Here is a 25,031-nt window from a genome sequence, read left to right on the forward strand (position 1 = left end):
TTGCATTGACATTGCGATTGCGTGTGCATAGCGCGATTAGGTAACGTTTATAACTATGTTAAATAATCGTTAAAGAGAAATTATTCTTATAATCTTGATTCATGCGCGTGTATGTGTATGAATTGGCCAGTTTCGCTTTCGCTGGCTCGCGCTGGTTCGACACGTCTTGGATTGACTTGGATCTTTTTTCTCTTTGCTCGGTCACTGGCTCGGTCCTCGTGCATGCTTGCTGGACCGAGCGATCAGAGCGAAAAGCGTGCTTACTGCGGCTGCTTCTGTGCGTAGTCCTAACACGTTCTCGACCGTTGCTCGACCTGCGGGCTCCAGGCCGTAGCCAGCCGGTTGCGTAATCTCCGGGAGTGCTCGAACTTTGACCCTCCGCGCGTGAGCACTGAGTTCGCCGGGTTGGATCGGCGGCGGAGGGCATGCCAGCGGACGAAGGGGACAGCGGGATAGACGCCATGAGTTTGCCGGAGAGTCGCGAAACGTCGCCCAAAATGTCCAAGCGAGACCTCGACGTCGCCGTGCCGACCACGAGCAGCACGACCGATGCTGTAGCCAGCGTTGAGGAAGACGACGACCTCGTGAGTTCGCCTACCAATGGACGTGACTTCTCTTGGCAAAGACGACGTTGTCCGTTCAAATCGCGATTCGCCGGTTACGTTTTCGGCTGTCTCACTTGCCGTGATTTCTAATGCCTGCGAACGTCTATTTCTAGGCGCTCGTCTGCAAACGATACCCAGCAAACTCGTTACGGTACCCATTGGTGGTCTTTGCCCTGGTAAAATCGAACAATCTATGCGTTATCTGCGAAAACATCATTGTATCATCCGTTGCGGAAGTGCCGGTAGTTTTTTTTTCGGTGAATGCCCCTGTACGAGGAAGGTGCACCTAATTACATGTAACTGTTTTTTTTAATTATTATTTCGAGAGCAATTATTTGGACACGCGAGGCGCGTTGTTGTGCTATCCCGCTATCGACGGTGCCAGCGCCTCTCGCCGAATGGATGGATGGATGAGGCTGAACCCTTTAAATAGGGCGGCGCCACATGCCACCTAGCCGTGACTATTAACATATTTTGTACTTTGTGGTGGGTGAACTTTCACCCCTGCCTTGATTTTAGCCACCAATCAGATAACCTCCGTTTAGTTATTTCTACTCGCTTAAAGTCTATTTTGCCTCCACTGTCCCTAAACCCCAATGCTTTGAAAAAATCAGCCCCGTTGTTTTGCACTGTAGGATTAAGCCCTGTACAGAAAAGTATGAGGTGTTCAGCCTGTTTCCTCTTCCTCTCCACATGCACCGCACAACGTGTCTTTACCTTGGTACTTGACTCGGTACATCTTAGTCCGCTCGTGGAGGGTTAGAATGACCCCAGAGATGCGCAGTGCTGTTTGCCTGCAAAAACGACGAAACCAAGTGGATGCGCCGCTCTATAGACTCTGCAGTGAAGCTAGCAGGGCAACTTTCTCACTTCCGCTGCTGGCAGAGCGTTGTGCGACAAAGTCTAGCGGGCAAGGTTCTGACTAGGGGTTGCTTGGTAACTCGTTTATTCCACCTATTTGCGCTCTTATGCACTGCGGTGGACAAGGGTTCTGGTCAAGGAAGGCAGAGTCAGCTTTCTCCGCATTCTTGAGTTGTCTCGGGAGCAGCAAGTGTGGCGTGGATCTGTTCGGGTGCCCTGTCTTGATTAGAGACGCCACGCAGTTGGTCTCACACCGGTGGTGCCACGGGGTTCCGGAGTACCGACAGGAGAGCCTGCCAGAGTTCCTTAGCATTCTGTGGCGATGATAATGGCGCTCGACACACTCATGCGTGAAGTGATTTCGGCAATGGGCCTCGCTGTATGCTGGAGAACGCTTTGGTCCGAACCGCGCTGTAAACTGGACAATGCCAGAGCACGTGGTCCAGATCAGCCAGATGCTGGCACTGGAGGCAGGTTGCAGGTGTCGATGCTGGCCCTACATTGCCTCAGAATCGACCCAGAAGGAACAGGGTCAGCAGCATTCTCGTCTGGATGTGCTTGATGATCATAGCATCCCTGCGAGAGAGTTCTTGGGAGGGGACGGGGGGAGTATGGATAGTGGGTTGGTGACAGCAGCCAGGCAGTGCAATAGGCGAGCCCCAACCCACGGACCAGTCCAGGATTCAGTTTTCATTCTCCCACTGCCCATTAGGTGCCCCAGATTGTCGCAATGGAAAAAAGAGCCCCGCCACTTCTGCAACACCTGTCCGAACTTTGCCCACTAGCCTTTCTCTTGTACAGCCATGGTGTGCTGACCACACCGTGATGCGTACAGTGGTCTGAGCGAAACTGACTGTGTACTCCAAGCTCCGAACATCCAATTTCCCAGTGTTCCCCTATTCCCAGACCTTATAAAAAGCGTCACAAACTTGGCCTCGTAAGATTCGGTCAACGCGAAACTAACCAATCTTTTAACTGGGCCACAGTAGCTGAGCTGTCTTTCGCTAACTGCGTCACAACGCCTTGTGCGGCCAGTGTGGCCAAAAAGTACCAAAGTAAATTAGACTAATCTTGGGGCCCATAGCATCACAAACATGTCCCCAGTAAGATTCAGTACATGCCAAACTAACTCGTCACAACAACCGAGCTGTTTTTCGCTAACTGCGTCACAATGCCTGGTGCTGTGCCCTAAGCTTAAATTGCTTGAAATGCAGCACTAACTGTCAAACAAAATGTCTCGCCTTGCTGGGGTCCAATAGCGCTGGAGTGCCATGTCGAAGTGGAGCATGAACGCAAAAATATACAAGAGACCAGAGTTGCACCAAAAAAGACAAATGGTACATCAAACAGGCCAACGCTTACATGTGCAGCTGCCTCGCTCACTTCAGTGGAGTGTCTGGCATATGGTACATGCATTTGGCACGTCTTGGGTGTCATTGGCTTGTCGCTAGGTAATGCAAGAAAAATACGTCGCAAAGTATAACTTCATATGAAAAGCATTTTTAGTTTTTAGTGCTACAGAAAAAAAAAAGTATGTCATTTACAATACTCCCTAGTGCGAAATTTCAGCGTAGCTCGATAAATACTTTCATTTCGCGATATATTGAGGCAAACAATTTTAGAGCGAACTGTGCTGTCAGCACCTTTGCAGAGGGAAGGGCAGTATGGGAATGCTGGCATGAGTGGCATCGGGGCCAGCTGTGGAAGAAGACGACGAATGCGCGAGCAGTAGCATGAGCATGTTCGTGCGGTTACGCTGAGGGTCGGCGACAAGCCAGCTGTGGTAGAAGATGACGACAAACGACAGTTGCATGCGCGCGGTTATGCCGACGCTCAACCCAGGAGCGGGTGCCTAAGAGCTGCGCTCTAAAAAATAAAACATCGGTTGACTTCGTTTCACATTATTTTTTTTTTTACAATGTTCACATCAGTTAATGGCTGATGTCAATACTAGCATGGTGTATTTCCTGTTGCAAATTTTCGCCAAGTTGTCCACTCTTGTTGAATTTCTTTCTGTGACCAATCTGAAGTGCCCAACTGTCGCCAATACCTTGCTGTCAAAGCATCATAACAGAAATCTAAAGCAAATGAAATTTTCAGTAGGGAACAAAAGGGTAAAACAATGCAAGACAAGTTGGTATATCCGAAGTGACCGTCACCCCCTTTGATAGGTGCTGCCATGTTGCCCTCGGCAAGGAAGTCCTTAACATGCATTAGCGCTGAACATAAGGAAAGAGCGTGCGTGTTTGCATGTCAGCTATTTCACAGAAAGAAAACAATTTGATGAACAAAACTTTATTTTACTAAATAAAGCTATTTGTGTGAGAGTTATGATGAGTGCTCTCAAGTCCTTGTGCATGGAATCTGTTCCTTACCCAACAAAAGAATTCCTTTCATAAAGATGGTTGGAGGGAGTTTTCAGAATATACTTGATTCCTTCATGCATCCTTCGCGAAGCATGGACTCCTTTCATAAGGCAAGGAAGTGGCACAAGGAAAGGAAGGTTTCATAATTTGGCCCCACATTTTTTGTTAGTTTGATTGTTTGGGCAATTTAAAAAATATAGCTGTGCTTGTTGTTAAAGCCTGTTTCCTTCTTTCTTTCTTCCCCCCCCCCCCCCCCCCCTAGCTGCCGAATAGATTTGGCTGGTAATGTCCTTGACTGTGCTATGGTGGGGCCTTGCAAGTCCTTAACCCTTTGACACCGGAATTATTAAAGGCACAACAGAAAAAATTGTAGCAGGAGATTTTAACTTGATTTAGCCTTTGCATGTCCAGGCACGTGTCCTCCCCCTGCCCTTTCCTGAAATTTGTATGTACCAAGGATACCTGACCTAAAACGTGCAGCAATACTCGCCGCCCGCCCCACCCCCCTACCATGGCCCTACCCCCGGAAAAAAAAAAAAACCTCTCTACGCCACTGGTTACTGGCTGCCACTTCGCACAACCACAATTTTTCATTCTTTCTAGGCAGCTGTTGTTGCTTATATCCTCTAGCGGAAAGTGTGCACGAAGCCCCTTCCTACCCTAAATGGTCCTAACGTTCATTCTCTGCCGAAAAACGAGGCACTTTCCCAGGTCTTTAGACAACATGTTGCTACTGCCATTGAGTGCCGCAAATGCCGAATGTTGTGAATTCATGGCATACCATAGCCAAAGTGGTAATGCGAAAATTGCCTGTATTCTCAAGCTCACCCATCGCAATCTCTGCGAAGAATACGAAGAAAATTTAGCAAGCATGAACTGACCACCTTTATGTTAACAAAGCCTGCAGAAAATGGTTGACGTTGCACGTGTGCGCTCCTCATCGATCATGACTCTAAACAATGGTGGCCAAGTTCGCACTGTTGCTACTGGATGGCACCGCACGTTAGTGCTGGAGAACATTGTCGCGAATGCGTGATAGCAGACGTTAAAGGGCCCCTCACCAGGTTTGGTCATTTTAAACAGACAAGCTCAGAACATACATTGCACGATGACGATTGGGACTGCAAAGTATTGCAGCGCTGTGTGCCGCGAAAACCCTCCCTCTTGAAGGAAGCTCCGCTCCCAGCCAGAGAGTCGAGGTTATGCGCACAAATGCTGTAACGTAAAATGCACTTCTAGCTACATCACTCACCTTGGCACGGTACTTCAGTTAATCATCCAGTGCAGAAGGTGCAGAACGCTTGTGGACGTTAGTTGAGGCAGAGTGAGAGAGTGTCTCCCTTGGCAATGGCACTCGCCTCGCGGCGGCATGGTAACAGGCAGGTAAATTTCTTCTACCTCCTCAATTATTGAACCCGAGTGGAAAAAATCACTTTGGTAAAATGCTTCCCAGGCAGCGTTTTACAACTTCCAGTGGTAATAAATATTTGCAGTGGAGCCTGGTGAGGGGCCCTTTAGAAACCTTTGGTATTCATCAGGAAGTGCTACATTCATGGTATGTTCTGGATGTGATGTGCTGTTACTGGAAAGCGAAAATTTGTTATTCACATAAGAGTAAGCTACAAAGAAGTCGTTATGACTTGTAGCTCTATCTGAAGAAAACGATTATGGCTTTTATTAACACCTCTGCACTAGAATGACAAATTCTCTCTAAAAAGACCAACAGGGCTTTAGACCAAAAATAACGTATTTACTTTTCCAACTTATGGTGCTGAAAAATTGTACATAGTATGAAATCTTGCAGGCTTCTTTGAAATATGGCATCCATTTCTATATTTGGTTCTATTTCTATTTGTTTCCTTTATTTACTGGCAAACGTCCGAGGGATCAATTTCTTGTGTTTCACTAGACAAGTTAGTAATGGCTTCGGCATGATTCGAGAAATCCGATAAGACCGACCTTATTGCTTTGTCTACCCCCATACAAGAGTTGTGAGATTTCAGATTGGATTTCTCAATTTTTCGCAAGTATTTCTGGAAGATCGACTAAAGCAATCGTGTATAAAATCAGAACCAAATGAGATAGATGAAAGTGGACCTCATACACGCATTTAATATACATGTTTTCTGAAACATTATTTGAAGTATGAAGATTTAAAAATTTTTGGTTCGAAGACCCAACTCGCAAGCTTAATCTATCCTGCAGATTTGTGGAAAACTGACTTGCAATACTTCTTTTGGCAGGATCTGGACGAGACGCTGTATGAGCGACTGTGGGGCCTCACAGAGATGTTTCCCCCGAAGCTGCGCCGGGGGGTGTACGATCTGGCCCACTTCTCGTTGGGTTCGGCCAAGGGCCTGTACGGCTTCGGCCGCTCGGCCTTCTGGATCATCTTCTCCTCGTCGGCCATCCTCTTTGCACCCGTCATCTTTGAGCTGGAGCGGCTGCAGGTGGAGGAGATAAGCCGGCAACAGCAGCGCCAGGCGAGTATGCGCCACCGGACACGGTTCGGTGGCACCTGTGTCAAAGAATGCATTTCGGCTGCGAATCGGCCTGAATGTCCTGAAATGTGTTTTGCCAAAGGTAACGTCATGAAGGAAAGTGAAAATGTGGCCATCGCATACTGATGGTGCATTCGACTGGTTCTTACGACTCTGTTTTCAGCGATGTGGAAGCCATTTTGACGTTTCAAATTTTAATTGTGGGTTTAACAGCCAGGAACTGCATCGTGGATTGTGAAGGACGGTGTACTGGAAGGCTCTCTCTGAATTTTGACCACCTGGGGTTCTGTAACGTGCACCCGAACCATGGTACACAAGTGTTTTTGCATTCTCCCTCCAACAGAATGCAGCTGGGAATTTAACAGTGCATTAGAAAGCAGAGCAAGCATAGTTGAGCAGAACATTCAGCTGCTGCCAGAGCAATTAAGGAGCCCCGTGATCGAAATTCTGTTGGATCTTGGTCACACTCCCAGCACGAAGGTGAGAGCACTGCCAATTTCTCTGAGCCTGGAGCACAGCATTCTGCATGAACCAGGCAAAGATTTCAAAGCAGTTGATATTTTGACCAGCCATATGTTAATCGCACCACAAGTCCGCTCGAAAGCAGCTAGTATAACTTGCCATAAATCAGAAGTTGCAGCATATCTCTAAAGAGAAGTAATAAAGGGTCACTAAACCACTGCGAGTTTGAAAATTTGTTAGAAAGCAGCAGCTGGTGTACCAGTCTACGATGAACATACAGTTGCAAGAATTTTTTAAATGGTGCCTTAGTAGCATGTTACACACACTTGACGAACCACTATGCGGTTTTCGGGGTTTCTGACTCGCTTCCACGCCTTTTTTCCTTCACGGGCACTGTGCCTTTCTTGCCACATACTTCTCTATACTCCTTCTCACCCAACATTGTTGAGTACAGTGATAGCTACGGGTTGCGTCAGTCAACCAGGATTGAGAATCAGAAGAAGGGGTCTTCGATTTGATTGTTCATCTCTGATTGCCGTCCATGGGATGCCAACCGAATGGGAGCATCAGTGGTGTGCAATGGCCAAGCCTTCTCATTTCTTGGAACACGCTTTGATCTGCACACCCCGTACGGCACACCTTCATCACAGTCACACCCTCTTATGCTCACTCCTGTCCCCCTTCCCTGTCGACGCTATCGGACTTGTGTTTCGGAGGAGTGGAAGGGAGACGGGAGAAAAACACAGGAGGCTGGCAATGCGGCGCAATCCTGCCGCATTACGTGCGTGGCTCAGAAGCGAATGCGACAACACTTTTTTTTTTCACTCGGCCCTGGTGCTTTATCTTGGAGGTAATCTGCAGAGGGCGCTTCCTTGCTTTGAGAATGCTCTTCGGTCACGTGCAAGACAATATCATAATGTGGATTCTTGCATCTCGTACACAGCGCCTTTGGATGCACAGTTGCATCAAATGGAAAAGACTGATGAAAATAATGATGCTATTTAAAATGTATTGCCTTGAAATGTCTAGTTGGACCTGTGGTGCAAGTTTAAAGAATGTGTAAAGTGTTTTAGTAAAACGATTTGGGGGGAAGGTAGATGGCTGGGTGTTCACACTGTGGTCTTTATGTCAACATGTTGTGGGTTCACTCCTTTCATTGTTCTTTATTATTTTTTGACAATAGGTACATTATTCAAATGGCTGGATAGGTTCCTTAGAAGTATGCCAGACATCAAATAATTGATGTTCCCATATCCGTCATTGCTGCAGAGTTCTCACATGGAGCCCACTTTCTGGGAACTTAACACGACTCACTGAAGATTTGAAAATTTTTTAATTTGCTCTACAGCTCTATGTTTATCATGATTCTGAAGATGTGAGAAATGTGATGAAAGTAAATTTTCAATGGACAGAATTAATTGGAGCCCGTAGGAGATACAGTAAAAACCCTGTAACTTGAAATTGGTAATAATTAGGGAAAATTTTGAGATCAAGGTCTAGTCAAGATTACAATATATCCAGAGTGCAGCACAAAAGCATTTCGGGTTAAGAGGCGAAATATACATGGGAGTTTACACCAAGCCAGGAAAAAATTTCAGCTTAACCGATATTTCAAGACATCACAGTTCGAGTTAATGAGGGTTTACTGTGTGCTCGCCTGGACCCACATTCCCCTGCCTAGGCGACCGCATGTGTTACCCCGTCTCTGGGATCAGCCGAGTTCATTATTTGCATTGTTTCCGGTATTGGCCCACTCTGCTCGGCGAGAAACCAACTGAACAGACATGCAAACCCTGGGGAGGAGGGGGAAAAAATTTCACTTTAATGAAAGAATTATGCGCCTAAAGATGATTATTTGTTGCAGTATTTAGGCAACCATCTGTTGTTTCACTGTGCAAAATCTGTAGAGAATAGAGCTGGTCTGCGGCACATCGTCGCAGTTTGTACACCTCCTTGAAACCCTTGAATGTGAAAAAACAGGCCCCCTAAAGCTCTGGGAAAATAAATGTGCTTCGTGAGTTCCTTGAAAGCTGGGGATGGATGTGACTTTCGAATAATCAAAGCGTCGACAGTGGATGCTCGCCATCTACTTTGGTCATGCCCTAAAAAACTTATTGTTCACCTTCTTTAGAAATCAGAAAATATTAATTATTTCATTCATTGTTGTAAGGTTGTTTTTCATAACTTTCTTATTCGACATGGAAATTTAGCTGTTCGAACACTCCCTATAATTTACCACTTGTTGGCACTCACTCACAATCCTACTTGAGCCCAATCATACTCAGCAACATTCACATGCGTTCTTAGCTGCTTCCATTCACACTTCCCGGCGCCCACTCATGCTCACACGCACACCCTTCAAACTTACCGGCACTCGCTCTTGATCATGCTCACGTTGACCGACACTCACACTCATTTAAAACCCACCGGCCCTTGGTGACGTTCATTAATCATGTACTCTCATAACCTTCATCGCTCATTAAGGGGGGAGGCAACCCTAGAGACCGAGCTTTTTTACAGCGAAGCTGTTAAGGGCTCACTCTTCAATGGTCGCGTCCGGCAATAGAAACAAACTCTCATTGGCCGTATGCTGTATGTGCGAGTGAAAGCACCCGAGGGCGAGGGACGGGCGCTTTCACGGAGAGTGAACTCACGGTGGAGCGCAAACGCGACTTCCCAGTGGAAAGGGAGCGGTGGGCGAGGAGGGCATCGAGGCACCCTAGACTGCGTGTGCGTGCCCGTTCTCCCGCTGCGTGCATGCGTGCAGCGTTGCGCCGACTCTCTCTGGGCTCTCACCCGCCTCTTCCCTAACAGTGTCAACAACGGTGTTTAGCCGTTCTGTCACTTGACAGCTGTTGTGTGCGGTCACACAAACGACGCGCACAACTGCTGTCAACGGCGGCGGCGTTTTGCCCGCGTTTGCACCGAACGCACGCGGCGTTGGTGACATGTTTATGAAGAACGTGCCAACCTTTGCCGTACGTCCTATGGCGGTGTACCGTAGCAACCATAAGGCCATGGTCCCTGTGGTCACTAAATAAATGAAAACCACCGGATAATGTATATATATTTCTCATTCTTTAATAGTTCAAATAACCAATTACACCATCACATCTTAATAGTCATAATTGGATATACATAATTACCCGCCGGGTGGCTCAGTCAGCTAAGGCGTTGCGCTGCTGAGCACGAGGTCGCAGGATCAAATCCCGGCCCCGGCGGCCGCATTTCGTTGGAGGCGAAATGCAAAAACGCCCGTGTGCTTGTGTTGTAGTGCACGTTAAAGAACCCCAGGTGGTCAAAATTAATCCGGAGCCCTCCACTACGGCGTGCCTCATAATCAGGACTGGTTTTGGCACGTTAAACCCCAGAAAGAAGAAGAAGAATGGATATACATAATTCCCATCATAGTACAGCTTCTCTGGTCTTCCATCTCCACCACAGTGGAAGGGCTGGCAGTTTTTATTTTTTAGTATATCTGGATGAAACTTTCAGGGTATGTTCACACCACCAAACTAATAGGAACTGCAAAGTTTCATGAAGCTGTGTTGATTAGTTCCAGAGTTATTGAGGTCTAACTAGGTGGTTCATGTGTATGCCTGAGGTAGAGCCTGGAGAAATCCCAGGACATAGTAGGAAGCTGAAATTGACTGTGATGATCCCTTGATAGATATCCTAGGGGACTGCAAAGCCCTTTTTTAATTTCCCCTCCAACAAATTTTAACACAACTTTCAATTTGATGTAGCCACTAATGATCACATTCATTAAAAATGAATTGCTTATTATAAGTGAACTGCACCAGCTTTAAAAAAAAGAAGCTTGTTACATCCTGTCAAAGTCATTCAGGAACAGAATAAAAAAGACGGCACACAAATCTGAAGAGCAGTTCTTGAGATATCGCCTTCCTCAGCACCACTAATAGCGAAAAAATCCATTCTGAGAAAACAGGCCTTGAAAGTTGAACACATGCGTTTTTATTAGAAAGCTCCTGTGAGTAGTTTGAAGTGTCCTTGTGCACTCTTTTCTTGTTCCGCCTTACTTCCATCTTCTCTTGGTGTCGTTTGGTGTTTTTTTTTTAAGGCGTAGAGCATCTTTTTCAAAAGTTTTCGAGTTTGTCGCCAGTCCAAGCTTGGTACTCTCTCGCACATTCAAACCACCTTTGAAGCAATATTTGCACACTGTGCAGCCGAGCAGGCTGCTAAAAACGTCCCTCTGAACCAGAGAAAAATGTTCGCCCTCACTTGAAGGTGTAACTGCAGGTGTAAGAGCCGGCTCCATTAGTTGAAATTTCTTCCGGGTCACTGGCATAAAGCTGAGTTCAGCGTGAACGGCATCACGACGTTTTGCATTCGTGTCGATCTCTTACTTAGTCACAAAATGCGTCCGCAGATGAATGGTAGACGGTCTGCTTATGCTCGATGGCACCGGTTCGGAACACGAGCAGGGTCTGGCGATCTCGGAAGCACTAGAGCGAGACAGTTGCAGTGTCCATGGCAAGGATTGTGAAAATAAACAACAAGAAACGTTGCGCTTTGGAGGCTACATGGAGGTTTCTTTTTGTCGGTAGTTTTCTCTGCGTCAGCGTCTGTTTTGAGCGCGTCACTCTTATTACACGGTGCCTCAGTGGTGCGTGGCGCTGAAATCTATGGCAAATACAGTGCAGTCCACTTATAACGATACCACATATAACGATATATCGGTTATAACGATGAGTCAACGTAAGTGTGTCAACTTATGCATTAGGGCTATGAGAAAAAAAACCCATATGCAGTATAGACCACTTATAACGTAACCGCTTATAGTGCAGGACCGGATATAGTGCGGTCTTTTCAGAGTCCCACTAATTTTCCCATAGCACTCCATGTATGCACGTATCGCTTTTTGCGAGAAACAAAATACCGGTTACAGTGCGGCTGCCTGGGAGTACGGAAGTCAGCGGAGACGGCTAACGTTAGCTCCCCTCAAATGGGCGCCCCAAGTAGTGCTCGAGGAAGAAAGAGAGACGAAGTGGAGGAGAAAGGCACGTGGTGCGAACGAACAGCGAGTGAGGCTGAAACTAGAATCTTGAGTGCAAGTCGTGAAATATCACGGCGCGCATAGCGAGCGAGGGCCAAGAAACTGCCAACGCCGGCCAACGCTCGCTTCACGATAACGGCAGTAAACGAAACTTCAGGGAGCGGGCGGCGCCGGCACGGCGAAGGGCGCATGCGGAGACCGTGGAATGTGAGGGAGGAGGGCGGCAGGGAAGCGGATTTCGCCACAGCAACTCCGCCGCTTCGGTGGCTCCCCTCACTCTCTCGTAACTCCCTCACTTTCGACTGTCACCGTGCGCGCCCGCCGCCGTGCAGGCGCCGCCGTTCCAGTTGGCCCGGTGCCAGCTCCCCGAAGTTTCGTTTTCTGCCGTTATCGGGAAGCGGGCGTCTGCCGGCGTAGGCAGTTTCGTTGGCCGGCCTGGGACAGCTCCGATGCTTCCCTCTGCGCCGTAGCTGCAGCGTGCAAGGTCAACACGTGACTAGAAAGTAGAGGAAGCATAAAGGAGAAAGAAGGGTTCGCTGCCATTTTCTACGTGTGGCTACGGTAGCGTGGCTGAGACGTCAGCACGTACACGCATGTTCCGGCGCAACGCAGAATCGGTGACCTTGCCATTTGAGAGTGTGTGAAATTTCCGCCACGTTTTTCTTCTTTCTTTTTTTTTTGTTTTGTTCGCGCACGACATTGAGCCTTGAGGGGTCTCTCCTAAGCTTTTACTCTATGGCGGTGCCGGAGCAATGCCGGTCAGAGGCGCCGCCGCGTGATTTGGTTCGAATGAACAAGATTCGACTGTAAATTGAATGCGAACGTTCTAGCCACATTCCTCGACTGTCGCATATGCGTGCCACGGCTCAGTGCACATGTTTTGCATATGTGCGGGCCTTGAAAATTGTTGCTTTGGTTATAGTGCGGTACCGCTTATAGTGCGGATATTCGCGACTCCGGCGACTTGCGTTATAAGCTGTCTACACTGTATAACGATATGTTATTCACTGAATATCGGATGTAAGGATAGAAATTTTGATTCTGGGAACCATTTTTATGCAGAATAATCGTGAAATTTGCATTACTAAGTTGGCTTTAATCGAAACTGGGCGAAAGCTTGCTTACGCGAGTTCGTAACTTCGTATCTGCTGCCATTAACGCGCAGTGCATCTCGCCCGTGCGCCAATTGCAAACGAAAGCCACGGAGAGCATCGCAAGTTGGCGCAGCGTGCACAAGATGGCGCCAGCTGCTTTGCATCCTCGTCGCCGGCGATCGTGCGAGCATCCGGAGAAGAGGCGGAAGAAAGCGATAATGGGAGCGGCACCTGCGCCCTGCGCAGCCTACGCTCCCTTTCCCTCTCTCAGCGAGCGCGGAAATGCACCGCGGAAGCAGCGGGAGGTGTACTGACGACACGCAAAGCTGCGTCTCTCGAGACGAAGCTGCAAATTTTGCAGGATACGAAGAATTACGAGTTCGCGCAGTCGATGATATCGACGGTTATGAAAACCGGGAGTGCCCCGATCATGAAGGCTAAAAGCAGTGGACGTGCCGACCAACGGAAAAAGCGGGCTTTGTGCGCCAGGACCAAGCCCCCATGGGCGAAACCAACACTGTGGAAACCGCTGACATTACGGAACTCTGGGAGCATGTCGCTACTGACGGTGAAATAGGTGGTGCTTCGATGGAGGAGTTTCTGAGTGCAGACAGTGCTGCTAAGAGATCTCAGACGGCACGATTGTTGTCATGACAGATGGCGGTGTTGTGCGACGGAGGCGACGACAGCAGCGGCAGTGACAACGAGATTGGCAATGACCCGTCTTTGACACCGAACCCGATGTTCAGTCAAGTCGTCGATCGAGTCGCTCATTGAATTCATGCACGCTAAATTATGGCCGCCAGTGTTCGTGCAGCAGCTGGTCGCGATGCACACAGCATTTGTGAATTCGAAACTTCTGCGAAAGCAAGTGCAGATCTCTATTTCAGCGCGAGCGCACCTAACAATTGAAATGCTATTTAGAGGTATAAGTAAACATTTTATTTTTCACAGCCTACTTTCTACAGCGTATATTTTTGATTGCAAGTGGCAAATTTGGTTTTGGGACGACAAAGATAGATTCCACGTCTTCGTGGATAGCTCATATGGTGACAATTTATGAACTGATAAGTTAATGGTCGGAATGTTTAATTTCGGGGCTTTCACTATAACAACTTTTCAGAATAACGAACCATTTACCGCGGTCCCCTGAAGTTCGTTATATAGAGATTTACTGACACACACTGCCTGTTTCTGTCTCGCCTCACAGATTCTACTGGGTCCAAGTGCAGCTGTGTCTGGTGGTGCACCGCCTGGCTTGATGCCTCCAATGGCCCCCGGACCACAGCAACGGTAAGGAACGCTGGCCTCACGTGTCTTCTGTTCTGCGAGTAGTGAGTGGCTAGTGGCAGATAAACACTCCCTTTGGCAGCCAAGTTTTATACAGTCAGAATAAGAAGGCTTTAAAGGGCCGACAAGTTATTTTTATACCATAAAGATTGGTGTTCCATGTTACCGTGTAATACATACGCTTGACGAGCCAGATGGCAGGGCTAAATTACAGTAAAACCTCGTTAAATCGAAATTATGAAAACTGAAAAAAAATTTCAGGATAAGCGAATTCACAAAATAAGCCCTTGGTCACGTATAGACCACGTAGAGCCTTTCCAAAATGGTGCCAGCAACCGTTAAGTTCCTCACAAAAGCTCAATATATTAGGAGCATTATTTTCGGTATATAACTGCTAAATTTCGTGCGACTTGGCACCTGACACTTGCAGCATCTACGGGCAACAGCAACTCTGCACAGAGCAAAGCAAACACTATGGCCCTGAGACACACTCTGGAGTTGAGTCACGTGAAATCTTGCGAAAGTTCTCGTATTCCGAAAAGTGATCTGTCAACAATGCCATCCCAGAATCTGTCTTGTGTCTTCTAGACCAAAGATATTGCCATAAAATCCACTTTTTGTAACTTTGTCATTGTTTCTTTGTGCAGTCTAGACATCGTAGAGAAGCTGTTTGTGCAATAATACTGCCTTAACGTTCTCGCTTGCAAATGCACCTCAAAAAGAGTCAAATTTAATGCGTCGCCAGCGCTTTTCACACCATGCAGCACGGCCATTTCGGAATTGTTCAAATGCTGGATTCCTCTACTGACTGTTTTTGGCGGTAAAATGCGTCTCCGTCTGGAAACCATGAAGTTACGCACCTTCGAAAAAGAGAAAGGTACTCGCACGACATTGGTGCCCTTGTACCACACGGGGCGAAGTCTGCTCTCCGATTGGATGACTGGGAATCTCGTCTGGAAGACAATGCGAGCTGCCATGTTGCCATGGTGGTGCGCCACAACAACGTTTCGATGGCTGGCTAACGGCGGAAGTTTACGATGGCTCATGCTTTCGGGCGAAAACGTAAGCAATAGTCTCGAATACCTGAAGTGGCATTGGATGAATCGACAGTGACTGCGACCAGCTCAGTGACGTGCCTGCGACCAACAACATTGTTGTCTAAAGCAACTCGTGTGGGCATGCTGCTTATCACAGAAAAAGAAAAAGTGGCAATTAAGCATCAAACAGAAGAGGAACAATAGGCTGTCCTCATTATCAGTTACCCACCACTTATCAGAGACTCTGTGGAAGCGGCGGCAAATGGGACTGTTAACTGTCGTAAGCGTAACAACTCTAAATGATTTGTTTCGGTGCAAGGAATGTGCGGCAGCCCCGTGAGGCTGTCAAAGGGTGACCGGGAATATAGAGTGGTCATAAAACTAGTGCAGAACTATGCCATCTTGGGCGATATAAACACCGTGTGGTGCTTGCCAAGAGCAGGTAGGAATGCGACCTGCAAGCCTTCCTAGGGGAATGTCTTATCATCTTGTGCCGTTATGAGCACAGGCAGCAGACTGGCAGTGCTGAATGACATCTTCTTGGTGCCAAACATTTCTCGGCATGGTATGCATACTAAAACGTACGAATACTATGTTAAATGCAGTGAAAGCTCGATATATCAAACACAGATACAGTAAAACCTCGATAATTCGAACTCGGTTAATTCGAAATTTCGGTTAATTCGAAGAATTTGAGCGGTCCCGTCATTCTCAATGCAAATTCTACCGGATAATTTGAATGGCCCGCGCGGCTCTATTCGGATAATTCGAAGTTTCCGGCTAGTAGCAACGTGCGGCGGTTAGGTTAGGGCGCTCCGTACAGTCGCCAACCGATTTTCCGAGCTCGTGGGGACTGAAAAATAGTCCGGAAAACTCGTTCGGCCGAAAAAAAAAGTCATTAGTGCGGCTTTAAAAAAAATCTTTAATAATGCCCTGCCTCATACTACGCTTGGAGAGGATCGACTTGCTTGGATTTGCGCAGCAATGACGTCTCCGTGTACAGTCGACACGAACGCCACCGCGTTGGCGATCTCCGCCAACGGAGTTCGCCATGGAGATCCAAGAAACGAGCTTCGCACCGCTTAGCTCTCGCGAAGGTACAGGAGGTAGCGCCGATCACTGAGACATGGGTCTCCGAGACACCTGCTCGGTGTACACGCCACGTTCAAAATAGCAACCGAAACTTGAGAGAAAAAAACAAAAAAACTCACTGAAATAACACGCGTGGTGTCAGCGCGCACGAGCGAGCGCGGCCGCCGCAGCTCACAGCGAGCGAAGGTTCGTGCGGTCTATCGCTGCGAGCGGCGAGAGCACAGCCCATACGAAAGGTCAGAGCCGTCTGGAGATTGCTTTCAAGATACGCTGCGCGCGAGAAACCGCTCCGGCGCTAAGTACGCAGTTGTTAGAAGAGTAGAAGTCGCCCCCCCCCCCCCCCCCCCCCCCCCCCCCCCGCTGCCTTTCGCACGAGGGAGGAAGTCGCCTCCGCCGTGCGTTCGCTCTCCATGAAAGCGCGCGTCCCCCGCGCGCTGTCACTCGCACATACGGCGGGCGCGCGGCGATGATTTTATCGCCCTTGGACTTTGTATGGATCCTCAGGGCGGCGACGCCGACGGCGAAAATCCGCATGAAGTGTCCATATAATTGCTGTCCCAAAAAAAAAAAAAAAAATCCCGCAATAAATGGTTACAACGATGGCATGGCCTCCGAGACTGGAGGATTGCGCGAGCTCTCTATTGATAGCGCGCGTTCTAATCTTGGAGGCTATACAGCGAGTCACTGGAATTCAAGCCAGTGCAAAATCCAACATGGCGGCCTCCAAGATTGGGTAGCGCGGCTAGGAAAGAGCGATTTAGTCCGCAAAATCGAACTTTAGGGTCTCAATTCGTCCGAAAAATTGGGTGCGAAAATGCATGAACTCAATGGGAACCCTGATGGTGCATTTTTGAAGTCCGGAATATCCAGCAAGTCCAAATTTTTGGAGTGAAGCACCACCACGCCCGCTTTCGCGGCAGTTATCGATTCCGTGAACATCGTCCGCAACTTTGTTGAGTGCAGTGCGGGTGATATTTGTATGCTACGTTTTTTGAGCCAGCTGGAGAGCATGACACTAGGGGCGGCGAACCAGCGCGCCAAGTAATCCCGCATCGGTGATTACATTGAGTAATTTTTCTCGGACATGGAAAATAAAGGTGATTTCTTTTTGCGGCAAGTTCTTGCTTGTTTTCTTTTTTTTTTTATTCATTTCGGTTAATTCGAAAATCCGCTTAATTCGAAGAATTTTCGCGGTCCGGCGACCTTCGAATTATCGAGGTTTTACTGTATTTAGAATTATTGTGTATATCGAACACTTTCCATATCACCAGGAAAATCACATGCATTTAAAATATTTTATTTCGATCGGGGTCGGACATAAAATGGATGTATCGAGCTCCGCCACCCCAGATCATGTGCGCTCTGTTGATAGGTGGCGAGCTTTCCGACAGCTGCACACTATAGCTGCACATCGCGCCTAGTGCGCCGTTTGAATGTAGTGGCGTACGCAAGCGGCGGCTTGGCTAGTTTCACAACGTCAACGACGCATTGCATTTGCCGCACTGACTCCTCCTCGGTGCCGCTGCTAGTGCTAAGCCAGTCCTTATCGTGTATTCGTGTGATCGGAGTTAGGCCTGTTGTGGTGTGGTTGGTGTTGTGACGACTGCAAATGCGAAGTGGACATCCCTGACATTTGCCGTGAAATGCGTTGAGAATGGCGAAAAGAAGTCGAGCGTCGCTGAAGATTTCGACACACCAAAAAGCACTTTGAGTATGCTACTGAAAAACAGCAGCAACATAAAAGCCAAGGCAGAACAAAACCATGCGCGCGGCATGTGCGCAAAGCTGCCTTTGAAGATGTTGAGAAATCCCTGCACAAATGGTTCATCGATGCAAGGGCCCGGAATATGCCTTTATCGGTCAAGAACTTTGCATTCATTCTCAGCGCTGAGAACTTCAGTTCCAGTAGCAGTTGGCTACAACATTTTAAGGGGCGCTTTAACATTGTGGGGAAGACAGTCTCGGGGGAAAGTGAGGACTCCAACGGCGGAGAGATCAAGAAGTGGCTTGAACAAGAGTGGCCCTAGGTTTTCGACAAGCATGAGCCGAACCAGATATTTAATGCGGACGAAACAGGCCTGTTCTGGCATCGGCATTATGCTTGTGAAGATCCGGATAGGCCAAGAGCTAAAGGTAGACCTTTCGGGTGCCATTCAAATGCTGAAAGCCTCTTGAGAAAACGTCAAGCAGTCGACAATAGCTAAGTACTTTCGGCATGTGGGTTTCGTTGGCCGCACTGAGGAAGCCTCCGAGGAGGCAACCGAAGAGGCAGGATTGGAGATAATAGAGTAAGAATGCCTGCTCGAGAACACCTAGAGCACGTTGGAGCGCTTTGTCAGTGCTGATCTGTACAAGTTTTTGATGCGTTTTTTACATGATTTTATATATAGAATTCTGGCTATATGGAACTATTTCGCGATCACCGCGCTGTTCAATATATCGAGGTTCGACTGCTTAAGATGAATTCCGCTGCCACGTACGCTTCTGCGGATGTTATGAGTGAGTGTGCATCAGCTGTGAAATCGCTGTATTTCGAGGTAAACTTTGGGAATGCGGGAAACATAGCAGTTTCGTTTTGACAGGACTTACTGAACCAGGAATTACCTGCTGCACATTTGTGTGGAAACTGTCATCGAACTCTTTTTGGGTTATATGCTGGACTTCAAAGTTCTATAAAATTTCTACCTGGAATGTAAGCTGAGCCGTAAGGGTGATTAGCTTGGATATGAAGAGTGGCGAGTGCGCCATAAGTGCCTGAAAAACACTTGCAGCAAGCCTGGACGAATGGAGAGGGGAGGCTGCAAGAAATTCTGTTTATTTGGTTTTGTTGGAAGCATGGGCTGCGATATACAACCGTGTTGTGCAACAGTGATAGCCGTGCTTTTAACAGTCTCCAGGAGGAGAAAATGTAAGGCTATGTGGTAATTGAAAAGGAGGATTGTATACCATATAGGCTCGGGTAAGGGCCGCACCCGTGTGAGGTACGCACCCCCCACTTGGCAGCCTATATTTTTTGGGGAAAACATTTCCAGCGGAGAAGCACTGGTGTTTGGTGCACCGATGTCGTGCATGTATTGACAAATTTTTTCGTGCTGTGTGCTTCCGCTTGCCACTACTAGATGGCGAGAGTCATCTAGTAGCGGCCCTTAGGTAGGACCGATTGGTCCTGTGTAAGGGCTGCACCTTGTTGAAATTGTGAAAAAAAAGTGCGACCCTTACACGAGTCAGTACGCGCACATGTGCGCTATATGTGCACAAACGAATAAGCACTGCACTCTGAAACCTTCTTTAGAAGTACAAGGGAGAAAGCTGGCCGAGCCTCAGTGGCAAAAGGAAGCTCACGGGTCAGCTTCTGACAAAGTTCAGCAATTACTGTGGCTGAGCACTCAAGGCACCCCAAGGGCACATTGATCAGATGAATGTTGTCCCTGCTACTTATTATAATACCTGACGTCCACTGATGAAAAGTCATATTACTCACGGTGCCCAAAGGGTAAAGAATCATGGTGTGCATACAAAGCTGTGCCAAGGCAGTAGGCTCTACCTAAGCATCGTTACCTAAGCATTGTCTAGTTGACATTAAGAGAATGAAATGGAGCTGGGCAGGCCATGTAATGCGTAGCGTAGATAACCGGTTTACCATTAGAATTACAGAATGGGTGCCACGAGAAGGGAAGTGCGGTCGAGGACGACAGAAAACTAGGTGGGGTGAAGAAATTGGGAAAATTGCAGGTGGAAGTTGGAATCAGCTAGTGCAAGACAGGGGTAATTGGAGATCACAAGGAGAGGCCTTCGTCTTGTAGTGGACATAAAAATAGGCTGATGATGATGTTGATGAAGCATCGTTACAACCTTCCCAAATATGTTGCAGAAGCCCTCCTGCCAGTGTAAACACGCCTCTCCGACCGAAAGCTGTTGAACCGCTGGCAACGAGGTAAAACTCAAAATTCAAACGAGAGCCTCCACATGGTAATCTGGTTGCTTGTGCCTGAAAGCAGGCATGCATCACTTTTCACAGTGGAGACCACTGTTGCTGAAGCAGTCACCAGGTTCAATGCTGGGAAGGAATGTGCCACTGAGGCCATCCTGAAGGAGTTCCGCTTGAACCAAGGCAGCACAGCTGCTCGAATGTGTGCTGAGTACTGGCGTCGGCTAGTGACATGTGACAAGAAGAAAGCTAGAGCAGAAAAGTTCAGGGCACACCATGAAAAAGAGGCGCATAAAAGAGAAAGATTGTGATGATGTGCCTGGTGGCTTCTAGTGGACTTGAACTTGTTGCTTTGTTTACCAAAAATAAACCTCGTATTTGGAAACAAATTTGCAAAATGAAACTACTGCTCACCGATACCGCTGCGGAAAACACTGCGGTCATTATCGATGTGGTCAGAGATGGCGACTACACAGTTCTGAACGCACAAACGGCCAAAGTGGTGTCATGTGGTGTGGAAAACGCCTAAATGCACAAGTAGACTCGAAGTGTTCAGCGTTTCTGTCTTTCCCTTATGGTTTCCGCTTATTAATATGCCAATGCAGACTGTGCCACTTGAAACAATACGCCGCTAGCGCCACTTTTTTTTTTTTGTCGCACATTTATGACACTCACTGCGCTTCGAGAGTTGTCAGAATTAATCATTGTGCAGCCAAATATGTCCGAATTAATGAGAGTTTGATGCCATCGAAGATCTTTAGCGGCTATTGCTTTTGTAGTGCATCCCTGTCCATTTCGTACAAAGGAGCGAGCATGGTTGTTTAAAGAGTTCTTTTACGCTGTGTTGTTTTCTAATGAATGCGTGTTGAGTACTCATTGTTTGTGCTTGTTCTTTGGCAGGAGGTAAAGTCCTGATGTAGAACCGATAGCAGTGACAGCAAAATCAAGTGGCTCTTGGTGGAGTGTGCAAGGTCGAAGACGTGCTTTCCAATGAACTGGCTCTCACACATTTGCCAAGCACTGCTTCAGTCACCGGGAACGTCTGAAATGCAGCACTGTCGTCATTTTCTTCTCCCCCCCCTTTTCTTTTTTTGATAGACAGTGCAGCTGTGTGTTACTTTTTTTATTATTATTTCTTGTTTAGTTCATCTCGCAGCGGCACCAAAGGTGGAAGAAGTTTGCAAGTGCCACTGCAACTATTTCAGGTGTAAATACATCCTTTAGCCTGGTTGACACTGTCATTGAAACAGATTGTTCTTGTGCAGTTCACTGTTGGGGCATCTCTGGCTGCCTGGTAGTTGCCGATGTGGCAGTTTAGGGTGGTTGAATAAAAGAAGCTACTATTTGCTGAAAACTGGAAGTGTTTCTCACTTCGTGAGGCCATAGTGTCGATATCAAAAGGACAAGGCAGTATTGCTCAAGTGCTCCCAGAAACCTAATTTGAAAGAAAAATCACAAGAAGTTATATTAATCTGCTATAATAATCTGTACCTTGTCAGACGTTGTATTGCACAGGCTGTTTCATTCGAGCTAGTTTTTTTTTTTTACAGTCATAATGTACGGGTGCTTACATGTGTTTCACTGGAATGTGGCAAAAAGCTGTGGAATGTGAACCTTCCTTAAGTGCCACCTGTGTATTCCAGCAGCAGGTTTTTCATGTCTATGGCGAAAAAAATAAGTGGATCCCACATACCATGGGAATCTGTTTAAGCAAAGCTTTCATTGGTGTTTTCTAGAAACTGTATTCATTTGAAACCTGTGCGTTCGCGTTCCAAGCCATTCCGTGCAGCATGTTGATGTTGTTCCGCTTCGCGCTTCTGGGTGAAACGCTACCGTGCTCCTCAGTGTTCGTCACTGCCACTCGGCCGGGCTGCACTTTGCATTTGCAACATTGCATGCACTTGCACTTTCTAAGCCACACTTCACTATGTATTGAAGACGTTTCTGCTCTGCTTAGTCTCCTGCGCACTCACACGCTTTGTCCTTCAAATCAAATAGTCACTATTTGTAAGTACGAATAGTTTTTGAATATTTTAATTCGTCAACTGTGCACAATCAAGCATGAAATTGTAGCTAAAGTATGAGAAATTTCATACCAGCGCTATAGTAGACGAAACACAAGAATTTACTTGGTGGAGCACACTGTGTTGGTCAGGGAGCCAAACTCTTCTGGCTAAACTGCCCTCATTCGCACACACCAATGTGTCCCGAGTATGCAAAAGAACTGCTTATTTACTCATGTTCCATTTGTGTTTTTATTAAACAGCGCTTCGTTACGTGCAGTGTAATGACAAAAGCTTAATACCATTGTGAATAATACACTAGTAACTAGTATATTGAAGATCGTTTTATACGAATGGTAAAAATTACCTTTTTAGTTTGCATTGAATATTCGATTTGCTTCTGGCACTATTAGATTCATATTCGATTTCTTCTTGGAAATTACTATTCTTGCAGCCCTATTCATTTTGTTTGAGTTCGAGCTTGCGTCTGCCAGACCATCTCAGTTTGCTGCACAATCTCTAGGCCTATCTGTCGTGCAAGACGGCAGCCAGCACCAGCAAAGTGGAAAAAAGATGCAAGGAAAGCTTCATTTAAAGAAAAAGAATATTACAAGGTGCTAATGTGGAAGGGTGGCCAGGTATAATATGTGTATAACTTGGGAGACAGTGATGTACCTTCAGAGGCATTAGAGCGCATTGAGGGTTGCGCCTAACACCTACAATTTGTGCACTGCAGTATTAGTACAACTCTCAACGTGGCTCTGCCAGTACCTGCAGTCATGGCACAAGTTCTCCTCTGATTTTAAAGTCTAGCTGAAAAGTTCCAAAAAGCTGAAAGGGACTTGTCTTTGTATTCTACAGTAAATGAAACAAAAGGTTGACAGCAGTATTTGGTATGGCTGCGAGTGGCATGGTTAAAATGGCAGTTATCCCCATGCACATTTGTATTTGTACCCGTAAAGGCTGTGCTGGATAGAGCTGTACCAGCAACACTGAAGAGGGCAGTGTTATATATGTTGTGCCTTCTTGAGAGAAACACGCAAAACATGGCACATAGCAGGAAAACGTGGACAGAGACAGACGCCACAGGGCTCCATTTCTGACAAATTTTTGTGGAAAAGCATGCTTTTAAGTTTTAGCAGCCTCTTCTCACTCTCGGTGCTCGCTTTCGAAGCATGAAGGTAGTGTCTTCAGTGACTGGTCAAAAGAGGTGGCACTTGCTGCTTCACCTTTCTGATAAAATTTGCTTTGATTGTTTCCCGCATCTTGGTGGCATGCTGGAGCACTTGCATGCAGCAAGCCGAGGTGTCTGAAAATAACTTGTTCTTGGGCTAGTTGGTTGATACTTTGTGAAGCCATTGTAGCGCAAACAAAAACAAATGCAGAGAACACAAGACCGGACATCACAAGTGCTGCTGGGCTCTATGATAGCACCTTTGGTGTCTGTTCTTGCGTTATTTCTGTTTTATTTGCACTACAATGGCTGCAAGCCGAGGTGCACATCTGCAAGTGCGGCATTGTATGAAAATGTGGCCGTCTGTATAGTTCCTGTATAGTGCTCGCAAGCTCGTTCGTACACTTGCTGGTGCTTCAGCCAACTGCTGGGCAGCCCGGCTGGTTGCTAGTTGGTTGTACGGCTGTGTTTGCTAGGTCATGTGAAGGGTTACATTGCAGTGTAGCTGCTTAGCACGGTCATCAATTCAGGCCTGCTGAATCTATATGTTGTCCCACCAGGGCAAGATGGTTGAAAGTTTGTTCCTTGTTACAATATTGGGAAGGGTCTTGAAGGTGTCCCAGGCCCACAAAGCAAACATGCACTGCTGCTGCAATGTTCCAGCGCTACATTACAGCACTGTCTAAAAATGTTAAGGCTTTCCAACCCAGACGATTCCTGGGCTTACAAGGAAGTGTCGACAGGGCCATTTATCATGTGTATGGCGTAACCGTTCAAGCGTATTTCTTTAAAGCTGGATAAAAATAGAGCAACATACAGGTACCCCTGCTTGTAGATCTTGTAATATGATGATGATGTCATGACATAACTGTGCAGAAAAAGAAAGTGAATAATCACTGACAAAAAATAATGAAGTGAGAGTGCGTTCAAGGAGATCATTCTAATGCTTGAAAGCATGTATTTTTTCTGCAGTAAATCGGTTGGATGTGGCACACCGTAATGTACATTTTTTTGTGTACATTGATTGCTGCAATAGTTTCCACGTGTGAGTATCAACAAGCCCAGCAGTTAGCCTTGAGATAGGTTGTGTTTGTGTGCCAGTGCTGGTCCACTGTTCATTCTTGTAGCAATGTTTGCCAGCTGTTCAGATGAGCAGTGCACACTTGAGGGTGGTAGTTGTGCCATTGCATTGTAGCTGCGTGGCAATCTTGTTGCTGTAGATATAGCCTTGTTGCCCTGGAACTTCTTGCAGGTTCATGTCGAGTGCCTGAACAATGACATATTGCTAGCGGCTCATTGTGTTTTTAGTAGCACTTTAAATAAAAATGAGTGTTGACAGTGTTTGTTTTGCAGTGGCTCAGTAGTGAGTGAAGCTCCGGGTCATGTGATGTCTAGCTAATTCTGTTGGGGCCAGCAAACATACAATTGCCGCACATCGCATTCTGAGTGAAGCGCATCAGCTCCCACCATACAAATCATGTGGGACTCTAGGGCATGAGTGCTTATGCGGCAATCAGCAGGCACATGCCTACGCCCGAGCGCATGCACACCAGGAGCCGCGAGACGACCAGCGCCGAGCAGTTCCATCCCGAGCCCATACC

The 25,031-nt window shown here is 47.2% G+C and overlaps 1 protein-coding gene across 1 annotated transcript; it reads left to right on the top strand.

Moving 5' to 3' along the window:
* The first annotated feature begins 197 nt into the window (after window positions 1–197).
* On the top strand, window positions 198–24,771 carry LOC119453661 (mitochondrial import receptor subunit TOM22 homolog). Its single transcript, XM_037715716.2, has 4 exons — window positions 198–584; window positions 6,076–6,315; window positions 14,117–14,199; window positions 21,154–24,771. Exons 1-4 carry the CDS (start codon window positions 426–428, stop codon window positions 21,158–21,160), a joined length of 489 nt encoding a protein of 162 aa, XP_037571644.1. The 5' UTR covers window positions 198–425; the 3' UTR covers window positions 21,161–24,771.
* Window positions 24,772–25,031: the final 260 nt, after the last annotated feature.

This window comes from Dermacentor silvarum, chromosome 5, assembly GCF_013339745.2.
Source record: "Dermacentor silvarum isolate Dsil-2018 chromosome 5, BIME_Dsil_1.4, whole genome shotgun sequence".
In the NCBI taxonomy this organism is placed as follows: Eukaryota; Metazoa; Arthropoda; class Arachnida; order Ixodida; family Ixodidae; genus Dermacentor; species Dermacentor silvarum.